This window comes from Myxocyprinus asiaticus, chromosome 37 (assembly GCF_019703515.2).
Source record: "Myxocyprinus asiaticus isolate MX2 ecotype Aquarium Trade chromosome 37, UBuf_Myxa_2, whole genome shotgun sequence".
Lineage (NCBI taxonomy): Eukaryota > Metazoa > Chordata > Actinopteri > Cypriniformes > Catostomidae > Myxocyprinus > Myxocyprinus asiaticus.
Genome location: NC_059380.1, coordinates 35,999,616 through 36,022,132, shown reverse-complemented (window position 1 = coordinate 36,022,132; position 22,517 = coordinate 35,999,616). Strand labels below are relative to the sequence as shown.

Sequence of the window (22,517 nt, the reverse complement as noted above, 5' to 3'; positions counted from 1 at the left end):
AGGTAGCCAAAAAAAAAACAAAAAATAGAGAAGGCCCCTTTAGACCCTCATGACTGTGTGTTTTAATTTTTTAATTATGGTATAATTTAGAAAAGGCACATTTTGTTTAGGTCAAATGGAGTAACCCTAAGAAAGCTTCTTGATATTCGTATCTCAAATATTCATGACTTTTTATAAAAAAAATTTACTTTGAAAAATGTTTGAATTTTTTTGGTATTATTATTATTATTATTATTATTATGCGTTTTTTTAGGAATGTAATACCTTTTACATGATGGTTACTCCACTTGACATTTTTAGTTATTAAAGCTTTTCTTTTTCTTTTTTTTTTTTTTTAAATGCTATAAAAAAATCAAACATTTATTAAACTAACATAGGTTAATTAAACTAACATAGGTAACTAACTAAGGTTACATTTCTATGAATTTGACATGTGTTTTTAAGCAAGATTTTCAAAAGATTCCTTTTTTTTTTATCACATTGGACAACCATTGGACAACCTTTGTCACTGACCCATGTATTCGCCTTATGATAATAATGTGTCTGCTACATGAAGAATAATATATTTTCAAAAAACATATTTTCAAATTTGCCTCACTTTATCTCTCTCTCTCTCTCTCTCTCTCTCTCTCTCTCTCTCTCTCTCTTGGTGTCTCAGGTCCAGCCCGCCTTTGTTTTCAAGGACAAAGTACCAGCTTCTGATATGTCACAATCTTTACCCAGCAGTCATAGTGGGAAGTCTAAGAAACCCAAAGGCTTGGAGTTGATGCCCGCTCTGGTGGTGACCAGCTCTGACCTGAGCCCTCTCAATCTGTCCAGCCCCTCCCTCCCTACGGCCTCTCTGACCCCAGCATTCCTGCAGGTAAGTGATCTCCTGACCTTCCTGCACTTAGATATACAAGGATATGCTTAATTTTTGCTACTATAAGATTTTGATTCTTTAGAATCATAGACCATCTGCAGTTCCCTGACAAACCCATGTAAGGTCATCTATTCCATTTCACATTAAGTATAGCCAATCCTAGTTTCACTGTTTTCTTTTGTTCATATGGGTATACTTTATATACATGGCACATAAAACCAGGATATACACTGGCCCCAAAAAGCATTTGGACTGCAGCATATGCTCCAATATCAAAATGGGAAAACAAAAACACCAAAAGAGGAAAAAAATAGAGATTAGTTACGACAGACAGAAAAGATGCCAAATTTACTATTGCTCCCTCAGCAGCTGTATTTGAAACCCCATCACAGCAGTGGTGACTATTTTATTTTAAAATTAAATCCGGGGTAATATTAAACAATAAATATTGTTATAAATGTACAAAAAAAATTAAAACATTAGCTAGATTTACGCTGCAAAATAAGGTGGAAGCGCAGCATCAGAGTCTATGAAAAAGGTCCACTTGGTTGTGTTGAGCATTTTTACATTTTAAAGGCACTAGAGGACAGTAGTGCACCACTTCATCCAGTGGAACTCAGTTGAGCTGATTGGGGTGGGGATATCAAGACACTCATTGGTTATTATGTGAATGTGATCATATGGTGAGGTTTAGCTGGATGCTACTTTGATTGATCACCTCGTTAAGACTTCCCAATCTTTGCATTTATGAGCATTCATACAGCTCACCCCAGAGAATCACCTCCTGCTGCGTGTTCTGCGAGATGAAAGATTATATATTCTTTAATTTAAATCTATTATTTATGGTTTTTCATGAATTGCAGAACCCTTGCCCTTTGATTAATTCTTATAGCTTTTTAAAATCTCGTTAAGATACTTTTAATTAAACTTTTATATGTTGAGGTTATGCCTCTTCCAAATGATTTGTGGTATGATGCTTATGAGTGTATGGAGAGTTGTTCTTAATGAATGCGGACTGGAAAAAAATTCCCCTTTGAGTAAAAGTATGAAAAAAGTTTGTGTTTGTTGCAGACGCCGCTGCTGCTCACCCCTAGTCCACTTTTATCCAATATCCATTTCTGGAGCACGCTCAGTCCAGTTGCACCCCTCAGCCCTGCCCGAAGACAAGGCACGCATACACTCTTTCAGGTCAGTCGCTCAAATTCAAATTATCCACCACCATGGTGATTCAATCTCATCAAAACCCATTCTGGGCGTTTTCACACTTCGGTTGCTTAGTCTGAACCAGAGTTCGTTTCCACCTCCTTTATTCTCAGAGGTCTCTTTTCATATTATATTGTTTGGATTCGAACCGCCATATGTTTTGCACCATCAATGTGTTCTTGTGAAAAGCTGTGCATTAGGGCTGTCAGCAGTCCTATGTAGCAATGGATGTTTTTCCATTGTTAATGTTTTTCTTGAGGTCAGGATCCAAATGTTAACACACACATCATAGACAATGGTTTAAAAAAATGGATAGGGGGCAAATACAGTTTTTGTTCCTGCTCGGGTTTACAACTGTCCCATTTTAGCTGGGACGTCCCGTATTTTGGCCAAAAAACAACATTGCAAACGGGATACCTATTGTCCTATATTTTTGTGGGCAGCGAAATGTCCCATGGTGAAGGCTTTGTGTCCCGTATTGAAGCATGAAAGGGTCAGGCAGCGAGACTATTGAAGAGGACCCCCGTCCTGTGTTAAAGCCAATAAAATGCTCAAGCATCCCGTATTCGCCTGAGACATTCAATACCTTATCGCATTGTGGTCGCTCGCAACTGGTTTGGGATACCGGACCTTAGCGCATCTCTTTGGGTGGGTAAAGCCAACGTCTGTATTATTTAAAAAGAGTTTTGCACTGCTTTGTCTGCCCTGTAACAAGTACATGACACATGGGTGCGTTCCATTCAGAAGTGATCATCCTTATGCCCTATTCCCCACATAGGCTTTACCTTCCACTGTAGGAGGGCTGAAAGGTATAATAAAATGGTCATTCTGAACTCGCTTATTAAGTAATTTTTATTGAAAACTCTCTTGTAACGATCTTACAGTGTGGCCATCATTATTGTTTTCCCTTCCAAGAGGCCTGGGAGGACATCGTTTTTGCCATTTGGAACACAGTATATGTCTTCTCGTGGCAATCCCTGATGAAACAACACGTCCCACATGAAATCCAATCTGACCGTTCAGACTAAGACGCATTAACAAAAATCTGATTTAATCGGACTCCAAACCGCCTAAAAATATGGTTTGGATCAGGCTTGTTGTTGTCCTATTCAGACTACAAAAACCTAAATGGATTTGAGTCAGATAGGCCAAAAAATCTGATTTTTTGGCCTTTCTGCCTGTGTGAACAACCTATTTCTGTTGAGGGGAAAAAAGCTACAAGAAAAAAGCCTCCTAAGTCCTCAAGAAGGTGCAGCGAATAAATATAAACCGAACAGCACTGTTTTATATTGTTTATTGCAAAGAACATATCTGGCTGTTAACAAAAGTGTGTTCCATTTTAAACTAAAGTGCATACAATTATAAAATCTTAAGATTTAGCCAGTTCATATTCTCAAATCTTAAGTAAAAATTTAAAACGATTAAAAAATAAGCACTTCAGTAGACAGTTCTAAGTTAAAGCAAGATGCAAAGACCACCACCTACATCATTGTCAGTGTTTGACAAACATCCAAAATTAAAATGTTTTACAGTTTTAGTATTCAAATGTGCATTTTAATCTTAAATTCAACTAAATATATACATTTTAAGCCTTAGTGTGTACCACTGCATCTATGTAACGACTCAAAAAATGGAAAAGACAGAAAACATGCTAAAAATGGAAATGCTTGTAAGCAAGTTGAAACCTTTTCTACTCATTTTGTAAATTATGATAATACTACAAACAAATTCATCCAGAGTGGCTAAATTAGGATAATCAGACCAGATTGCTTTACACTATTATGAACCACACTGAAGTCCAGATTAAGGCAGGGTATCGCCAGCCACTTTATGGTACGATTTGCACTGCGATACATGCGTCACAATGAAAAATATCACAATAGAGAGATTGTGAGTTTGTGCTTATTTTGATGACCAGCTTTTCATTATAGAAATGTTGCAATATCGTGAGAAAAACATATATCGAGATAGGCACAGCCCTTGTCCAGATGAATCGTAATCCAGACCGTTTTCAAGTCGACTCTTGTGTGGGTCCTTGGTGCACGGCGAAGTTCGGAAAACAGTTTTCACACAAACTAAACGTTTCAAACTCTGAAATCAAATGGACTTAATTCACGCCAAAAACTTTAGTGTGAAAACGCCCTAGGACACATTCAGATGCTCAAAGTCTGACAATAAAATACCAAAATTCCAGTAAAAATGCTTCCAATTTTTCTATCTCTCTTCTTTTTCATGTATTAGTTTCCTTCTGTCCTGAGTTCATCCCAGTTCACTGTACCAGTGCATACTTTAGATGGCACCAACACACCTGGCCCTCTCTCCCCCGACCCACAGAAGACATAAAGGGGAAGATCGATTTGCACACTTCATCTTTGCCTCATATTCTTGATTGACAAAGTCAATCAGATCAACCTCGTTCTGTTAACCTGATCTGCCCCAGTTCAGATTAAGATTTATGACCATCGATAGAGTGTCATGAGTATCCGTTTGACTCTTGAACTTTTATGATGTCACAGATCAGTTTGGATACCGTTCACTTGTTTGTTCAACAAGCCATTGCATTGTGTCTACAGGATAATGTAATTCTATTGTTTCTTTTTGTAAATGTGCTGGTCTTCAGAAATTGGCTTTAAGGGAATTACAATGGTGACTAATGGCAGACGGCTGTTGACTTACCTTACACAGCTGTTAATAAGCTGCCAAAATGAGTCATGTATTTTTTTTTTTTTTTATTGCAAAACAACCAGTGATTGGGATGCTGATGGAACTTTCTTGTGTTTTGTCCCTCGTTGAGCTTTTTGGAAGGATTTGTTCAGATACGGAATAAATTCTCGAATGACATAGATACCGGGTGTTTGTTGATGATATCCCTGTTATAAGATGGATAAAGAGGGATCGTTTTATATATAATCCAAGTTCACCTCGCCTCAACCAATGTTTGCCTTTGGTTTGGGACAGCCCTCAAACAAACCTGCCTTGCCAAGCCAAACCACCCCTTTTTGCCTTGTGATTTTGATAACGGTGACCTCTGTTTTATCTCGTACCTTTCTTCATGCTGCACTTATTGCAATGTATTAAGAGTGTTTGTCACTTTAACTACCTGAACAGCACTTAAAAAAGCAAGCTGCACTAGGTCTTATCAAGGACACTCCACTCTTATAAGGTAAAACCTTCATTCAAGAGCCACATGAACACAATCTCCGCATTAGAGATGATCATGTTTTGATATGGAAGATCTTTTAGGCCAGAAGCATACTTTAAAGGAATATTCTGGGTTTAGTACAAGTTGAGCTCAGTCATCAGCATTTTTGGCATGTTATTGATTTCCACAACAAATATTTTCAACTCTTCCCTGGAATATTCCTTTAAGGAATAGTTCACCCAAAAATTACATGTTCTCAATTTAACGCCTAACATTCGCCTAACAGTGTTCTAACCATGACACATTTTTAAGAGGACTGTTTAGTAGGCCAAATTGGTGCCACCATTGCTGCAACGCTTGCCCCAACGCCATCAAAGCATTACCTTAATACCGCCAGATATGAAGCTGCGGCGATTTTCATGTAAATCTTTTTGTAGAAACCATTTACCTTCTCTGAAGACTGGAACCAATTAGGAATGATTTCAGTTGTGTGTGAAAACCAGAAGAGTTGCTTTACTCCAGTAGGCTGCTGATTCACCATTAAGCTAATGGAGCGTGCACAGCATAAAATGGATTGGAATGGCATCAGCTCAGTGCTTAAAGCAGTTCGACCTCATCCCACCATTAGGACTGTTCACTTGGTGGAGATAGGTTGGAAGTGTTCCGTGACTGGATACCTGTCTGTAGAACCCAAGCCAAATGCTTCAACCCATTCCTGCACATATCTGCTTTTCTAAAAACATTGCTAAATGTCTGTACCAAATTGCGCAGCCATTGGATCTGATCTCAGTGCAGTTTTCAGTTTGTTCTATTGTGGAAAGTTTCTTTTGTGCAATGTTACGTCTCCACTTATAAACCAATATAGAAAATTAATGTCCAAATGTTGCACAATATATAACCCTACCTCTAAGAGTATCTCTTAAACAAACACAAGCCATGATCTACAACTGACGTACATTAGATTCAAAACTGGAATGAAGCTTAAATGCTGACACTCTTTAACAAAGCAGAAACTGAGTTCCCTGTAGGATCACTTCAAGTGCAATGATAATAATAGAAAGGGAAATAAAAAATAAATAAAACATATTGATAAAACCAAAACAGGAAATGCATCTTATATCCAGGTCTCAGGAATTGTAAATGATTACCCACAATCTTTATACTTTCGCAAAGCGTTACGTGCACAGAATTTTCAAAACCGGCATAATCTGTATTAGTGTCATAATGTGAGGTGAAATCCAGTAGAAATGTTTACGTGAATGGCGAACTCACACCCATGCTAACAGGGTGCCTTCTAGTCATGTTGTCTGTTGCAAATAAAATATAATTAGGCAACAGTTTCATTATTTGTTTCACTTTTCTGAAAGGCTAGTTTATTGTCTTCTGGTGCTGAAAAGAGCTACGAAACTAAAACGTAACTTCAGCTATTTAAAGAAATGTTTTGATTTAAATACAGTACAACTTAAGCTCTATCAATAGCATCTGCAACAGAAAATAATCTAGACTTGTCTCGCAGTTTGTAAAAACAAAACGTGTTAACAGCTACGCCATTACAATGCATGACTTCCATTGTAAATGGATTTCTGTCAACACGTTTTTCCGTGTGCCGTTCCGTCTCGCGCACAGCCTTTAATAGTATGCTCTTTTTACCGCAAACCCATACTGATGCGTTCAACGCATGTGCACTACGGATTCTTTGCGATACTTTTTTAGTACAGTCAATGGCGGGTGCATAAGACACAGACTGTCGAAGTCTAGGTCATCTGGGCTGCACGCGTACGGTTCGCGCTTACTGTGCTTATAACGGATTTTGCGTGCGCACTGTGCGAGATGTAGTGGCACGTGGAAAACCAATCTATACTTTGGCCTTAACCTAGAATAATTCTTTAAGGTAACAGGCTAGATCATAAACAGTTTTGAGGACAAAAATTTGTGTCTTGCGCACTGTGTGCGAAGCGTAGCGGCACGTGGAAAAACGAAGTACAGTTTGGCCTGAAATTAGGCAACAGTATTGTTATTTGTTTTACTATTCTGAAAGGCTAACTTCTTGTCTTTTGGTGCTAAAAAGAGCTATGAACTAAAACATAACATCAGCTATTTAAAGAAATGTTCTGGGTTAAATACAACTTAAGCTCTATCAATAACTTCTGCAACAGAAAATAGTTTAGACTCCTCTCGCAGTATGTCAAAACAAAAAGTGTGAACAGTTTCACCCTTACAATGCATTTCTTTCATTGTAAGTGGATTTCTGTCAACAAATTTTTTGTCTAAATTATTTATGGCATGGTGTTGATAGAGCACAAATTGTATTTAAAGGTTAGGGTAGACTTTGTTTTTCCATGTGCCGTTCCATCTCGTAACACAGCCTTTCGAAGTATACTCTTTTGAACGTAAGCCCATAAGGATGCGTTCAACGGATGCAAACTACTGTGCCTATGACGAAATTTGCGATCTGTGCACTGTGTGTGAGATTTAGCAGCACGCGGAAAACCTAACTAACCTGGAACAATTCTTCAAGGTAACAGGCCAGATGATTTACATAGTTTAATAAAAACTAACATCTGTTTAGGATTGGTATATTCAGATTCTCTAGAAAATGGATCCTGGAATATATTGTTTACTCATCTCTGTACTTTTTTGAGTACTTGTTTAATACAATAAAATTAGTGTTTTCAGGCTGTACTCATGGATCATAGCAAACATACAAACTTTTATAGCCATGTTAAGGCCACTCTCATGATGCAATCGCAGAAATACCTTTTTAACTGACACATTCATTTTGAAACTAATTTGTAATTTAGTTTGACACCAGAATTAGCAGGAATGAAATGTTAAAGAGGTGTTCTAAAACTTCTCATTGTAGATACAATAACATGTGATGAGATGTCAGTAGAATTTCACTGTTTTTTTGTAGTATTTTCACTTTTGATTTGCATTCCTTCAGTGTTCAGAATTGTGAGCACTGCACATGCAACTGCCTTCTCATTGAGGGCAAATCAAGTTGCTTAATGCCTTGTACATTTTGAATAATGGATTTTGTGCAGTGTGCAATGTTGTTTTTTAAACTTTTTCCATTATTTTAGTTAAATGCTCCCTTACTCGATAAGTAGCTTCATGTTTGGGGAAAAAATCAGCTCAACTCAACAACATTTTTCAATCTTTTTTTATTCTGTTAAATAGTCATTTGTTTTGTTTCTTTGAAAATTGAAATCGTTCTGTGTAATTGATAAAAATGGTTTTGTTGTATTTGTTTAGCTTACAAGCAATGATATCTTGTTTCGTTCCTGCTCTGTTTATTAAGTTTTTTCCCCTTGAGCACATTTAACTATTGTAGCCATACTGAACATCTGTTGTACTTAATGTGAGTCTTAAGCACTTACATTTGTCTATTTTCCCCCTCTTTCTTCTTACTGGCGCTTTGTATTTTTTTTATAATGGCTTCTAAAACTAATCTCATTTTATCAGTGATTTTCCTGACCCCGAACACACCAAACTTTTGTTTCTGAATTAAACATGAGAAAACTATGCATTCAATATTTTTGCTGCACAGAGTGAAATTTAAAATAATTTTAAGGTTTCCAGGCCAATTTAAAACTTTATGATCTAGACGATATATACAGTACATATAGATGATTTATGATCTTTTTAGCTTCAGATAATCAGTTATTAACAGTAATTTTTCTCATGAAAAAGATTAGATTCTTACACCAGAATCAAGTCAGAAAGCCAGTTTAATAAAAAATATAGAGAAATATTACATTTAAAAGACACTGCCCTCTAACTGAAATGAACTTCTTTTTCTTGCCAAGTGTTTACACAAATCAAGACTGCACTGCATTAGGAACACCATGTGTGTTTCTCATTAGCAGAAATAGTGTATTTTGTGAGAGAGAGAGAAAAAAAGAGGAACTATGTACAAATCAAATGTGTGAAAAAGTGTTACTTTTATGGTACAAAATTGACACCAAATGTTTTATTCAGCATTTTTGTGCAAAATGTATTTTTGTGCGTTTAGCAGCTCAGATGTTTACAAATGTTAATTGGCGTACCTGTTGTACTAATCTGTGGATGTTTGAGGGCAAGAAGATTTCTATAAAAAAAAAATAAACAATACAACTGTAATTATCATTTGGCTTGTGTTTCCTTAACAGATACAGCTGCAAACAGCCAACACCATTTATGCTGTAATTGTGTTAACGTTAGCATGTTTGACACCTGCATAAACCAGAAAAGAAAAAAGCTCTGTAAAATTTCACAATGGCTAAATGAAATACGCTGACACAGCAACCACCAACAATCAGGTTCACCCACACATTGGAGTCACAGACTTTAGAAGGACCATTAGACCTGAAGCTATACAACACAACGCAATGAAACTTTTACAGGAAGACAGTAGGATGTCCATTTGACCTCAATATGTCCACCACAAATGTGTTGAGGACGTCAACTTTAGCAAAGAAGAATTTGACAACTTATGTGTGAACAAGACAAATGGTCAGGCGAATTTGAAGAAGGGTACAATGGAGAGGATAATCCCAGTAAAATTCCCAACACTTTAAGTTTGCTTTAGAATGAAAAAATTAATAATAATACAATATTAAAAAATACTGCATTCTTAGTATTGACACTTTGATCCAATAAGAAACCATCTTTCCTGATCACCACTAAAATTCAAGTGCTGATTGTTGGAAAAAGGCTGACCAATGAGCACAATTCAATTTCTATTCCACAATTTATTTTGACTAAGTTACCATTCCATTTAACATGATAAAATTGTGACGTTTGTGCAATAACACATTTCATTGTTCATTTATCATCAGTAAATCTTTTTAACACTCTGATAGAAGGACCAGCATCCTTGGTGGCCAAAAATGCTGTCCATCCGAAGTTGTAGATTATTATTGGTTTGCATCATTGTCCAAGAATATATTTGATTGTTGCAGTTCATTTAGCAATGGGAATCTCGAAAGTGCCCAGAGTCAACGACTCCATCCCTTTACTGTTGTCCTCTCTGCATCAATGTTCTGTTTGGATAGTCTCAGACTGTCATTGCTCGGGTTCGATTGATGCTTTTCGCTCTGAGATTTCCCATGAGTTCAGTATTGCACCAGGGCAGGTTTTGATCCCATTCTCCTCAAGTCTTTCCACAGGGGAATTATTTGGTAAAACTGCACAAAGAAAATTCAACAAGATACATTAGCAAGTGAACTTTGCATACTGCAAAACAAAAAACAAAACAAAACCAAGTGCTATTTGCGAACTAAATAATATCAGTTTTAGATGATAGATATTGCAGCCAATGTCAGAAATTAACTTTTTTTATTATCATTATTATTATTATTAAGTGGCAAAATTTTCCCCTTGGTTTGATTTTAAGGGACTTTTTTTTTTTACCTTTATATTACCTTTTCCCCCCTAACCATTTAAAACAAAGTGTCTACCTTTTACTCAAAAAATTAAATCAACATCAACTAAAATGTTCTGCTATAATATATATAACTTAGACTATAATAGAATTAAGCCAGACTATTAAGAAATATACAATTAATTATGAATGCATCTTTTGCCCCTACATTTTGAATTTCTGGGAATTAAATTTTTGTCAATTTTAGTGGAATGTTTTCGCCCCTGAGCCTCCCTTAATTTCTGACACTGATTAGAGTATCATTCAACATAAGGTGGCCAACACAAATTCTCTATACTTTTCTCACACTTTCTCTTTTGCACCACAATAAATAAATAAAAAAATAAATACATTCTTAATCAGTGTTTTATGTCTGTTTTCCAGGAAAAAATAATGAAACATCCTTAAAACAAGATTACACAAGATGTAAGACTTATCCTGAGATAATATTTAATTAAGATGTATAAGATTTTCTGGTTTTAATAAAAAAAAAAAAAAAAAAATTCTGTGAACATTTTGTGAGGTTTATGCATTAACAATTAATTCAAGAATGGAATAAAAATTAATTCAAAATATACTCTCAAAAAAAGTCATATCTTACAAAATATGTGGAAATTCTTTATTATTATTATTATGATTAAATAAATGAAAAACAAGAAAGAAACACAGATTAAGAAAATTATTCTTTGCTAGGTGTTTGTGGGATGAATCTGCAGAATGGGTTTAAACATGGTAAAATGTGACTTTAGTCACTGGACTTAACTGGAGCCAAGAGTATTAAAAACTTTATGGTGATATCAAATTTGCTGAAACAAAGTAAAAAGTAAAGTAAAATAATTTAAAGTAAAATGTGATTTATGGCTGTTCGAATTTCTCCAGAAATCTGCAGAGCTTTCTGTGAGCACACGTTCCATGAAGGTCATCAGTTTAAGATGATAAGAGAAGTACAAGATTTTAGTAATTTTACAATTTCACTCTGTAAGGTGGATCTTTTTTTTTTTTTTTTTTTTTTTGTAAAGCCAGTAAAATGCATTAAATTATGTGCAGGTATCTGCAGGCAGAACTTTGCAAAAACCTCAGTGGATTTCTGCAAAATTGTAATGCCCAACATTCATCAAGTTCTACACATTCCTCAGCCCATGCACAATCGTTTATGAAACATTTAGGTTAATGTGATTACACTCTCAGTCACCATTAAGACTGTACTATAGTCTCAGTACTGTTTAACACATTTTACCATGTTTGAATCCATTCCACAAAATCAGCACAGAAAATGTGGAAAAAGTCCATAGATTCCGCCTGGACCCGATTATGTGGTTTCACGTGAATTCAAAGCCAACAAACCTTCCATGGATTTTTTGTGATTGTGCTGGACGAAGAAAAGCAAAATGAAGAAAATGAATCCCATGCAGCCAAAGATCATTCCACACAACAGGAAACTGAAACTGCCACGATTGTGCATCACCTGCGACAGGAAACAGTCTCAAATCAACACGGTTACAAAATACCCAGAGCATGCAAAGCATCGATTAGCAGAGCCTTACCGATCCTATGAGCACCTGTAGTAACATCTCCCCTATCCCAGCACTGGTCACCAGGACTGTAGTGGCACAACCTAAGAGACGACACAAAACAAAATGAGTTCAGATGTGTATAATGACCCTTTAAGGATAGTGAGTTAACTCAAGAGGCCATCATGGCAATTCCAAAGGCAGCTATTTTTTATCTAGGCAATAGGCATGCAAGTACAGCTCTGAAATTTCCAAAGCTGTCTGTCAAGATTACGTTTCAATTAGGGCTCTCAATTTAACATGTAATTTAGTGTGATCAATTATATAAAAAATTATGTGTTAAAAAACGAACGCAATTAATCATGTCCTGTACCTGTACATTAATTCCGTATTTAAGAAATCTTCCTACAATCAGAGCAATTCAAGCTTGATGTACCACTTTAATGTTTTTGCGAATTTGTGGCAGTAGAGGGCAGTCAGCGTAATGCCAGCTATACAGGTAACATGCCTCATCAAACCAATGAGAGCAACCGGCAGCACATCCTTCCAAAGATAATGCACATTTGGGCTCATAGAAAGCTGGAACAGTAATGTAGGGCTCTCAAGATGCGTTTTGCAATTTTAACTTGACACAGCACTTATGACTAGAGACGCTAAAAAGTAGTGAGACGCAACCCAACAAAAGTGATATGCTCCAAAAGCGTCCATCTGACGCAAGAGAAAATAGACCAATTATTAAAAATAGTGCAGACAGAAGTAGGCCAGTAATAGGGTTATGTTCAATGATATGGAAAAAACAAACAATATTTAGAATTTTAAAGCCTCTTTTTATATTGTCTAAATGCTTTACTTTTTTTGCTGCCACAATATGTATACAATGAATTTGAATTATTATATTTATCATACATTATTACTCTATATTTATAATTTTTTATTTTCTTATTTTTGTGTGTGGATTTTTTCCCCTTTTTCTCCCAATTTGGAATGCCCAATTCCCAATGTGCTCTAAATCCTCATGGATTACTCAATCCGGGTGGCGGAGGATGAATCTCAGCTGCCTCTGCATCTGAGACCGTCAACCCACGCATCTTATTACGTGGCTTGTTGAGCGCGTTACCGTGGAGACATAGCACGTGTGGAGGCTTCACACCATCCATCGCGGCATCCACGCACAACTCACCACACGCCCCACCGAGAGCGAACCACATTATAGCGATCACGAGGAAGTTATCCCGTGTGACTCTACCCTGCCTACCAACCGGGCCAGTTTGGTTGCTTAGGAGACCCGGCTGGAGTCACTCAGCACGCCACGGGATTCGAACTAGCGAACTCCATGGGTGGTAGCCAGCGTCTTTACCACTGAGCTACCCAGGCCCCTTATTTATAATTATTTTTAACAATTTCAATAATTATGTTTTTAATTATATACTAAATTATCTTTATTTAGGGCCCTTTCTAAGTAAATATTGACGCATGCGATTAATTAATCGGCACTTGGTGTAATTCATTCGATTAAAACTTTGAGTTAATTGACGGGCCTTGTTTCAACACCATGTCAAAATCAGCAATAAAATCTGACAACAACCGTATCATAATATCAGCGTGAAATCTAAGCAGAATTACCGTATTTGTAATTTTTTTTATTTTATTTAAGATATTTTGCCACAAATTTCTCTGTCACTTTATAAAAGTGAGACAAATGAGGCCGATGCAAACATTTTGACAAATCATAAAAAAAATGTTTTGCCTTTCCCATTCATTTCCTATGGTCGGTCAGTTTTGGCCGGGAACAGTAAAGGTGTCATTTTTTTATGACTACTTATACTTGTCGAATCAAGTCCAGTTGTTTTTGTGTGTGTGTGTTCAGATGGCAAATGGTGAAAAAAGTCACCAAGGAAACCATTTTTATTACATTGGAAAAAGTCATTTAATAGGAAGGTTAAATACAGGTTCACTCGCAACAAAGATAAATATGGTTTGTGCAGACCACAATGCATTTTGTTGTGGTGAATTGCTGGCTGCTGATAACACAAAATAATTGAAATTCAAGAAAATGTAAAATGCTAAATTGTACATTTTTAAGTCAGCCTATGTCATGTTATTTATTTTGCATATTGTTGGGCCTATGGGCGAGAAACAATTTTGCCGTCGTCACTTGATTGCCAAAGTAAAATCTGTGTTCTGAAGCCAAACCAGTTGAGAAACACTATTTTAAAGTACAAAAAAGGCAATTGATGATTGAAATGTGGAACTTCCTTTCCTAGGCGCCATATTGATTGTTGCGATTATTCCCATTCATTTTTCAACAAGTGGTCCATCTCCTTATGAGACCGTTTCTGGATTTGTACGACTTCTCTTTTCCCCCGCATGATTTAACAACGGCTAGAGCTGCAACCAGTCAGTTAATTAAAAATCCATACCTGCAGGCACTGGTGGGGTGACTGACATTCTTTCATTACTGATATTTTTTATCGCTTTACCCTAATCAAGCCCCAGAGCTGTTGTGTACAGAGGGCGCTTAGTAATTAGCCAAATATTTCGAAATAATTCCTCCCAGTGGCTTTGACTTCTGGGTTTGAAAGGATTGTCTCTGGTCCAAGACACAAGACCTGTCAAGTGGAACCTTCCCGTGATGTAAAAGGCCAACAATGGAAAGAATTAAGGGTGCAGACAGGAGTGGCAACAATAACAGAGGTGGGTGGCTCCTATTGCCTTGAGTGCAAATACCGAACTGCAAAAGCATCAGTGGTTATTGACATATCAAAGAAAGCCACAAAGAAAGACAATTTAAAGGATTAGTTTGACCAAAAATAAATGTTCATCTTTATGTCAATCCAAATCCATATGACTTTCTTTCTTGGAAGACTAAAGGAGGAATTTAAGAAGGATGTACAGTAGTCGTTCTTTTCCATGCAATTGCAATGGGGTTTGGAGCTTTCAAACTTAAAAAAAGGATGCAAAAGCACCATTTATTAAGTCATTCAAAAATACATTCAAGATGCAGTTCACACAAAACAATTATTTGTTAAATACATATCTGCTATGACAAACATGCTTTTCATTTCTGAGTTCAAAGTCATTTTGATAATTCTCTGGGCCACATGTTGAAACTATTGTTTGGAATTTGTATGGAAATGTCAGCATGAGTAGTTTGGAGAGCATTTCATAGAAAAAATAAGCAGTGAAACTTTTTGTTAATAATGTGTATATTTTATATATATATATATATATATTCCAATTTAATTTAAAATTGTTTACATTTACATATATAAATATACTGTTGATATATATATATATATATATGTGTGTGTGTGTGTGTGTGTGTGTGTGTGTATATATATATATATATATATATATATATATATATAATATGTAAATATCAGATATTGTAAAATTTTTATGAAAAGGCACATTTTGTTCAGAAAGAAAACTTTCTTAATTCATGACATTTGTTACATATTGTTTACCTTCAAAAATATGTTTGAAAACATTTTTGAAATTAATAATAAAGTTGTGTACACATGTATTCAAGGAACAAGTACAGTATTTAACACCTTTTACTATTTTGCTAATTGAATTTACCTTTTATATCTATTGAAAATGTTAATGTCATAACATCAATTATTTTGTAGAAAATGCTATTAATGTTTTTCCAAAAAGGTATGAAACCAACATGGACACAATGAATACATTTCTACAAACTTAAAACATGTATTTTGAACTAGATTTTAAACGGATTCCTCATTTTCAAAAACTTTATTTGTCAATGACCCTTATATTCCAAATCTTCCGAATCCATATATCAATATTTCAACATGATCTCGTGAGAATTTGAATGTATTCTTATGTAAAGTTTGGTTCAAGCAAACGTACATTCTCTTACATTTGCAAAGACACCGAAACGTACAATACTGACATATTGACAGTAGGGCTGCAACTGACGATTATTTTGATAATCGACTAATCTAACGATTATCAGAATGATTATTCGACTATTTGAGCAATTATTGCAACGATTAATCATTAGCTCTTAACCGACTATTCAGCTTGTGCCACGACTTAAAAGGTTGTATTAAATGTGCTTACTAACAATAAAGAGGACAAAATCATCTTTTAAAAATACCTCTAAATGACATTCAGTGAATAAAAAAAAAAAAAAAAAAAACTTTTTATTAAGTTTAATTCAGTATAAAAAATAAAAAAAACACTGCAAAAAATCTTATTGTTATCAAGTGTTTTTGTATTGTTTTCCATTTAAAATGGTCTAAAAATACATTTACTTGAGAAGCAACATATTAGATATTTAGACTTGCTTTAAGAGACAAATATAAGTGTATTTGGTATATAAGTGTATTTTTTCACATGGTTATACTTCTACGAGTGCAGTAAAGACAAAATACACTTATATTCAAGATATTCTCTCTAAAAGCAAGTCTAAATATCTTATATGACGCTTCTCAGGTGAATGCTATTTTTAGATATTTTAAAAGATTTGTATTTTTAATATTATATTCAACATTCTCAGATAACATTTTTGTTCTTTTGCAGTATAGCTGCTAAAGAAAATGTAAGTTGTTTTAAAGGAGTTTTAGATATTTATATTGGAAAACAAGCCAAAACAAAAAGAAATCAAAAACTTACTTTGTTTCAGTGTATAATGGGGCGAAGACTCTCTCACCTTTCTGTTCACTTCAGTCCATCTTTAACTCTCAAAAAACAAATTTCTCTTATTAATAAAGCTGTGTATTGCCAATATTCTTCACGATAAGAAATGCACAGTGACACATATACTGTATTATGATACATAAGTCACGAGCCATCACGTTATAATCTAGCTGCATTAAGCATGTGCGCTTGAGGGATGAGTGTCCCTGCGGCAGAGTGTGCATCAGTCAGGTGCAGATTCAATCTCTCCCCCTTAGATCGAGACACTTGCGCAACTCATAGAAGAGGCACTGACCAAACAGAGAAATGCCAGTTTCGGAGTTTGTAGTTATTTACATGACCTGCTTCCTTATTATTGAAACTTTAATAAAGCTATAACGCATTAAATATAACTGCATTTAAGATGTAATGCCGGGGTGTTTCCTTTAAAGAGCTCCGGCTCCGCTTATTCCACAACTAGAGTACTTCTGTATTTACTTATTTGGTATTTTTGTATAATTCCCTCATACTTTGCGATCTACATCACCTGAAGCTGTTTGGAAAGTTTACAGTGCATCTAGACTGTGAGCTGTGTAATTCTTCCTCCTCTCAGTCAGGCGTGAGCTGCAGTGCTGTTCTCGTGCGCCATCATTAGAGTTTCTTATGATCTCATGTTACATTAAATGACGTCAAACGACTATTCGACAACGAAAATATTTGTCAACAATTTTTTTATTGTCGATGTTGGAATCGTTTCAGCCCTAATTGACAGCATTTAAAAGTCATAATTTTAAGTATTAACACCAATAGAAATGTACAAGTGTTTACATGTACTGTTTGAATTTATTAATATTGAATTCAAAGAATTAATCAGTTAATTACATTTAATTTATAATCAATGAGATAAGTTAAATGCCATCACATTTATTAAACATAGCTGGCATTATAATATGACATTTATAATGTTTCATTCAGTTCTGTGTGAGTTCTGCTGCCCTATACAACGTTTTAAAGGATTATATCACTTAATCAAGACTAAACTTTAAAAAAAAATGGTAAAATGAATAAAAACTCTTTAAAAACTTAAATGTTATTTTTGTTAGCCATGGGACAAAAAAGGAGTTTTCAGAATACGCTAAAAAAAAAAAAAACACAAAAAGCACCATTAAACAATAATAAAATTAATCCATAAATGTGTTAGCTATAATGCAAATCTTCTGATTAATTTCTGTGAAGAACAGACCCAAATTCAAGCCTTTTATTCAACGATCTCTGTCTGCATCCGCCGTCGCGTTGGTTTCGTTTTCAAAATTAAAAAATTGCTACCTCAAGAAGCATTACGACCACCGGTTTTACGGCAGTGATGTTGAATGCTCATTGGCTCTCAAGTGTCTCATGACAGTTTGCGACATGCCGTATTCTGCGATCATGTATATGTTTGAATGGGGATATGACAGCGTTGTTACGGAGTTCATCAGGAGAAGATTTTCAGAGATTAACAATTTAAATTCTACTCTCTACCTCACAAAAAGCTATTGGAGCACATCGGATGCAGCGCATCGCCCTTTGGACTACTTTTGTACTGTATTTTGCCATTTTTCTGAATAAATTATTGTGAATTATTGTCATCTGCCAGTTACGTGTTTTATATGCTTAAATGGTTATTGTTAGGTTTAGGAGGAGGTGTGGGATTAGCGGCTGTAAAATATATATAAATGTATATATTGTAATAAACATTATTGCTACTGTACATTAATCTACTTGTTACATGTTTTTATATTGTTGAAAAGTGGTTATGTTTAGAGGTTGGGGTAGGGTTAAGGGATCTAAAATATCTATAAAACAGCGTACACATATTTATAATCGATTTGTGTATTCAAATATATTTGTAATGAATCTGTCAATATTTTACGCTCCTAAAGCTGTAAATACGTAAACATTTTTATAATTTAGATGCTTTCAAACGTCCATATTGTATGTTTTAGTGTCTATCCAAATGTACAAACATGTACGTTTAAATGTTACAGATATTAACATACAAATAGCTACGTGTATATTAATGAGATCAGGCTGGATATTTTTATATTTTAATAATCTAGGTCACCCTGGCTGTCCTTGGCATGTGCAAGAGATTTCTTTAGAGAAGTAACAATATCAGTAATGATGGTGAATTCTTTGGAGTTGGATCTGTTTAATGAATCAGTTGATTTGGTTAGAAAAAAAACAATCTGAATGATTTGTTTACAAATCAGACTGATCTGTATCTCAAGTTTACCTAATTCAATGCTTCGGTTGTAGAATTTCTCGAGTTAACAGCTCACTAAAGGGAACTTAATCAGTGAATAACGACTCAAATTTTAGTCTGTTCCTCACACAAAATCATGTGACTTGGGAATATTGTGCATAGACCACTTTCATGCCTGGCAGACATCTCGGCCTGGATGAAAGAACACCACCTGCAACTTAACCCAGCCAAGACCGAACTCCTTGTCTTTCCAGCCAACCCTGCTGTTGAACACAACATCACAGTGCAGCTGGGTGCAACTACAGTAACGCCTTCCAAAACGGTCAGAAATCTAGAGGTAACCATCGATAACAAACTAAATTTCACAAATCATATCTCAAAGACTGCAAGATCATGTAGATTTACACTCTACAATATCAGGAAGATAAGACCCTTCCTCTCTGAACATGACACACAACTTCTTGTTCAGTCACTTGTCATAACAAGACTGGACTACTGTAATGCTCTCATTGCAGGCCTCCCTGCATGTGCAATTAGACCCCTGCAAATGATCCAGAATGCAGCAGAACGTCTGGTCTTTAATCAATCAAAGAGAGCGCATGTTACACTACTCCTTGTCTCTCTTCACTGGCTGCCGGTTGATGCACTTATCAAGTTCAAGGCTCTGATGCTGGCATACAGAAAAGTCACTGGGTCTGCTCCAGCATACCTAAAATCATTTCTGCAGAGCTACGTGCTCACTAGAAGCCTGCGGTCGGCTAAGGAACGTCGCCTTGTTGTGCCAACACAAAGAGGCACCAAAACACTTTCCTGGACTTTCGGCTTCATCTTACCACGTTGGTGGAATGACCTTCCCAAATCCGTGAAGCTGACTCACTTTCTGTCTTCAAAAAACGGCTAAAAACACATCTTTTCCACGAGCAATTAACCAGTCACTAAAAAATAAATAAATAAAATAAATAAATAAATACATTTTTGTTGTACTTTAATCTGTTTTGAATGCTATTCTGATGCTAGTGAAACTTTATAATATGGCACTTTTCGTACCACTGTCTCCTTAAGATGATTCGCTTGTGTTTTTCCTCTTTTGTAAGTCGCTTTGGATAAAAGCGTCTGCCAAATGAATAAATGTAAATATAAATGATACTTTTATGGTGCTTTTTCGTTCTTCTAAAAAGCTTAAAAGCTCCAGTCTTCATTTATTGCAATTGCATGGGAAAGACTGACAAGTACACCCATCAAAATTCCATATAAAAAGTTATATGAGCTAAAAGCGACATGAAGATGATGACAGAATTTTCACTTTTGGGGGTGACCAATCCCTTTAACAATGAAAGAAACAATGGCAGTTTGTTGTTATACTGTACCTTTGTATTCTAGGATATCTTCGGTGAGTGCAAGCATGCAGGGGAAGATACTGCTTATGAACAGACCAAGACTGCAGGTGCCAATGAAGAGGAACACACTACTGTTAGAAAAAATCAGTAGCAGTAGTAGTGTGACTATCACACCCACCTACAAAAGAGCACAGAAGGGAAAAGGTTTGCATTTGGAGACGATCCATCAATGAAGCATTTATTATCTGAGGTGAACACCCTGCTTTATCTCCTGAGGAATGGAAATTAAGAGGCCTGGTGTCATAAACACTGAGCAAATAAAACTGAACTGAGAAAAAAGAGCCTCAGCTACAATTCAGGTAAACAAATCTGCCAACTGGTAAAGGGATGGGGCAGAGCAGGATGCAGGACGAGGATGTTTGTTCCTGTCTAAAGTTTCCCTTGGTGCATTTTAACATGTGGCACACCTTTATGGCCATAACAACATTGCAGGTTTTGAAAGCATGGGCCATTTTTAAAGTTTAACTCAACACAGTTCTGTCAAGAGTGTGTTTGAGTTTTTCTGAGAAGTTGTTGATTCAACAGCGATTCATTTCCACCTTATTTAGCAGTGTACATCCAGAAAACCTTTTATATTTTCTTTTTTTTAATTTTTTATAATTTTGTGTAAATTTAGGACAGGGGTCGGCAACCTATGGCATGTGTGCCAGCATCGGCACAGGTAGGGGTAATCACTTGCACGCCAGCAACGGCGAGAGTAGTAGACTCTTTTATTTATCTGAAAATCCGCACCTGCATTCCAATCTACATCTTAATGTAATCCTTCATCATGATCACGCAGCATGTTTTCATGAGCTGAATGGGAGGCTAAACTGAAAGTTAAAATAGTGACGAGACTGCAGTATACCCAACAGACACGTGCAGCACGTGCGAGCCATTCGCGCATCACAAGACGGCAACGCTTCACGTTCGGTTATTCATGCAAGTAAACATGCATGCTTTGCTTAGGTCAGGCTGCACGGATGACAGTCTACATTCCGTGTTTCATTTGTTTCTTTATGCTTTCAGAACAACACGTCATGTAATTAGGAAAACACCACTAATAATTCTTGAGATTTCCAACCCAGCATACAGCTACACCCTCCTTAAACCATGGTCACAATCAAAATTACATTACATGATTAAAAGAGAAATCTGAGTCTATTCAAAATATAAATTAAACCTGGAAATAAAGTTTTAGGATTTTGCAGGTGCGATTCATAGAAAAGGGCTAAAAAGCTGATCGGCTTGTGATGCGCAAATGGCTTGCACACAAAGCGCAAGTCTCGTCATACTTTAATAGTGTTTAGCCTCCCATTCAGCTGATGAAAACACGCTGCGTGATGATGAGGAAGGATTACATCAAGATGTAGATTGGAATGCAGGTCAGGTGTGAAAAACTTCATATAAATAAAATAGCCTGCTCCTCTCTCGCTGTTGCTTGTGTACTAGTGATTACCTGATTACAATGACATAAGAAATATTTAAGATTCCACACAATTTCATGAACAGTAATCAAATAAGTAAATTTGTGACATTAACTGTGTTAAATCATTTTGTACAAAAGAACATGTTCCCTATCTGTCACTCACTAGACGTTGTGTCGATGTAGTGACACTAGGGGTCACTCTTGGGAGCCCCAAACACCTCTGCTTTTTGAAAAAAGGCCAATGGGAATTGGCAAGTGGAATTTGCATGCCACTCCCCCGGACATATGGGTATAAAAGGAGCTGGTATGCAACCACTCATTCACATTTTCTCTTCGGAGCCGAGCGGTTCTATTCATCGAGCTGAATTCGTCCGCCGAGTTCATTCACCTCATCTGCTGGATTTACGGTGCATTTCAGCGGCTTCTCCCCCTCTGCACCCGTGGAGTGCAGAGAACACCCCTGGGCACTTCGGCAGAACAGTGAAAAGAGTATATTCTAAAAAAAGAGTATATTTTCAATTCTAAAAGAGCGGCACACACGAAACGTCTTTTTAAAGATGCCTTTGCGTTTGTGTGTTATTCCTGGTTGCGGTCGTTATCTCTCCGCTTCTGACGGCCAAGATCGCTGTCTTACGTGTCTGGGCGCTACCCACGCGGAGACTTCGTTCGTGGATGGGTCTTGTCCTCATTGCGAGAACATG

The 22,517-nt window shown here is 36.2% G+C and overlaps 2 protein-coding genes across 6 annotated transcripts in view; one reads left to right on the top strand and one right to left on the bottom strand.

The window, feature by feature from the left end:
- LOC127427882 (ETS domain-containing protein Elk-4-like) overlaps positions 1–20,538 on the top strand; it is a 38,265-nt gene extending 17,727 nt beyond the window's left edge. For 3 of the 5 annotated variants that reach the window (XM_051675780.1, XM_051675779.1, XM_051675775.1), the window contains 3 exons: positions 659–862; positions 1,934–2,050; positions 20,392–20,524. In XM_051675780.1, the coding sequence (XP_051531740.1) occupies positions 659–862; positions 1,934–2,050; positions 20,392–20,499 (429 nt within the window). In that variant the 3' untranslated portion in view covers positions 20,500–20,524. Of the gene's footprint in view, positions 1–658; positions 863–1,933; positions 2,051–4,306; positions 5,760–20,391 lie in introns of those variants that run through there. The other 2 variants (XM_051675776.1, XM_051675777.1) reach the window with 2 other exon arrangements.
- LOC127427936 (major facilitator superfamily domain-containing protein 4A-like) lies at positions 5,900–20,510 on the bottom strand. The gene is made up of 4 exons (XM_051675888.1): positions 20,379–20,510; positions 12,156–12,226; positions 11,956–12,076; positions 5,900–10,375 (listed from the first exon to the last, which is right to left on the bottom strand). The coding sequence occupies exons 1-4, from the start codon at positions 20,413–20,415 to the stop codon at positions 10,254–10,256; spliced, it is 351 nt and encodes a 116-aa protein (XP_051531848.1). The 5' UTR covers positions 20,416–20,510; the 3' UTR covers positions 5,900–10,253.
- Positions 20,539–22,517: the final 1,979 nt, after the last annotated feature.

What these genes read in the sequence shown, in the direction of transcription:
- LOC127427936 (XM_051675888.1), bottom strand. Translation starts at nt 20,415, where the DNA reads ATGCTTGCACTCACCGAAGATATCCTAGAATACAAAG. An exon ending in TACAGGTGCTCATAGGATCG is followed by an intron (nt 12,077 to 12,155) that starts GTAAGGCTCTGC and finishes TTCCTGTCGCAG; the next exon opens with GTGATGCACAATCGTGGCAG. An exon ending in TCACAAAAAATCCATGGAAG is followed by an intron (nt 10,376 to 11,955) that starts GTTTGTTGGCTT and finishes TTCTTTGTGCAG; the next exon opens with TTTTACCAAATAATTCCCCT.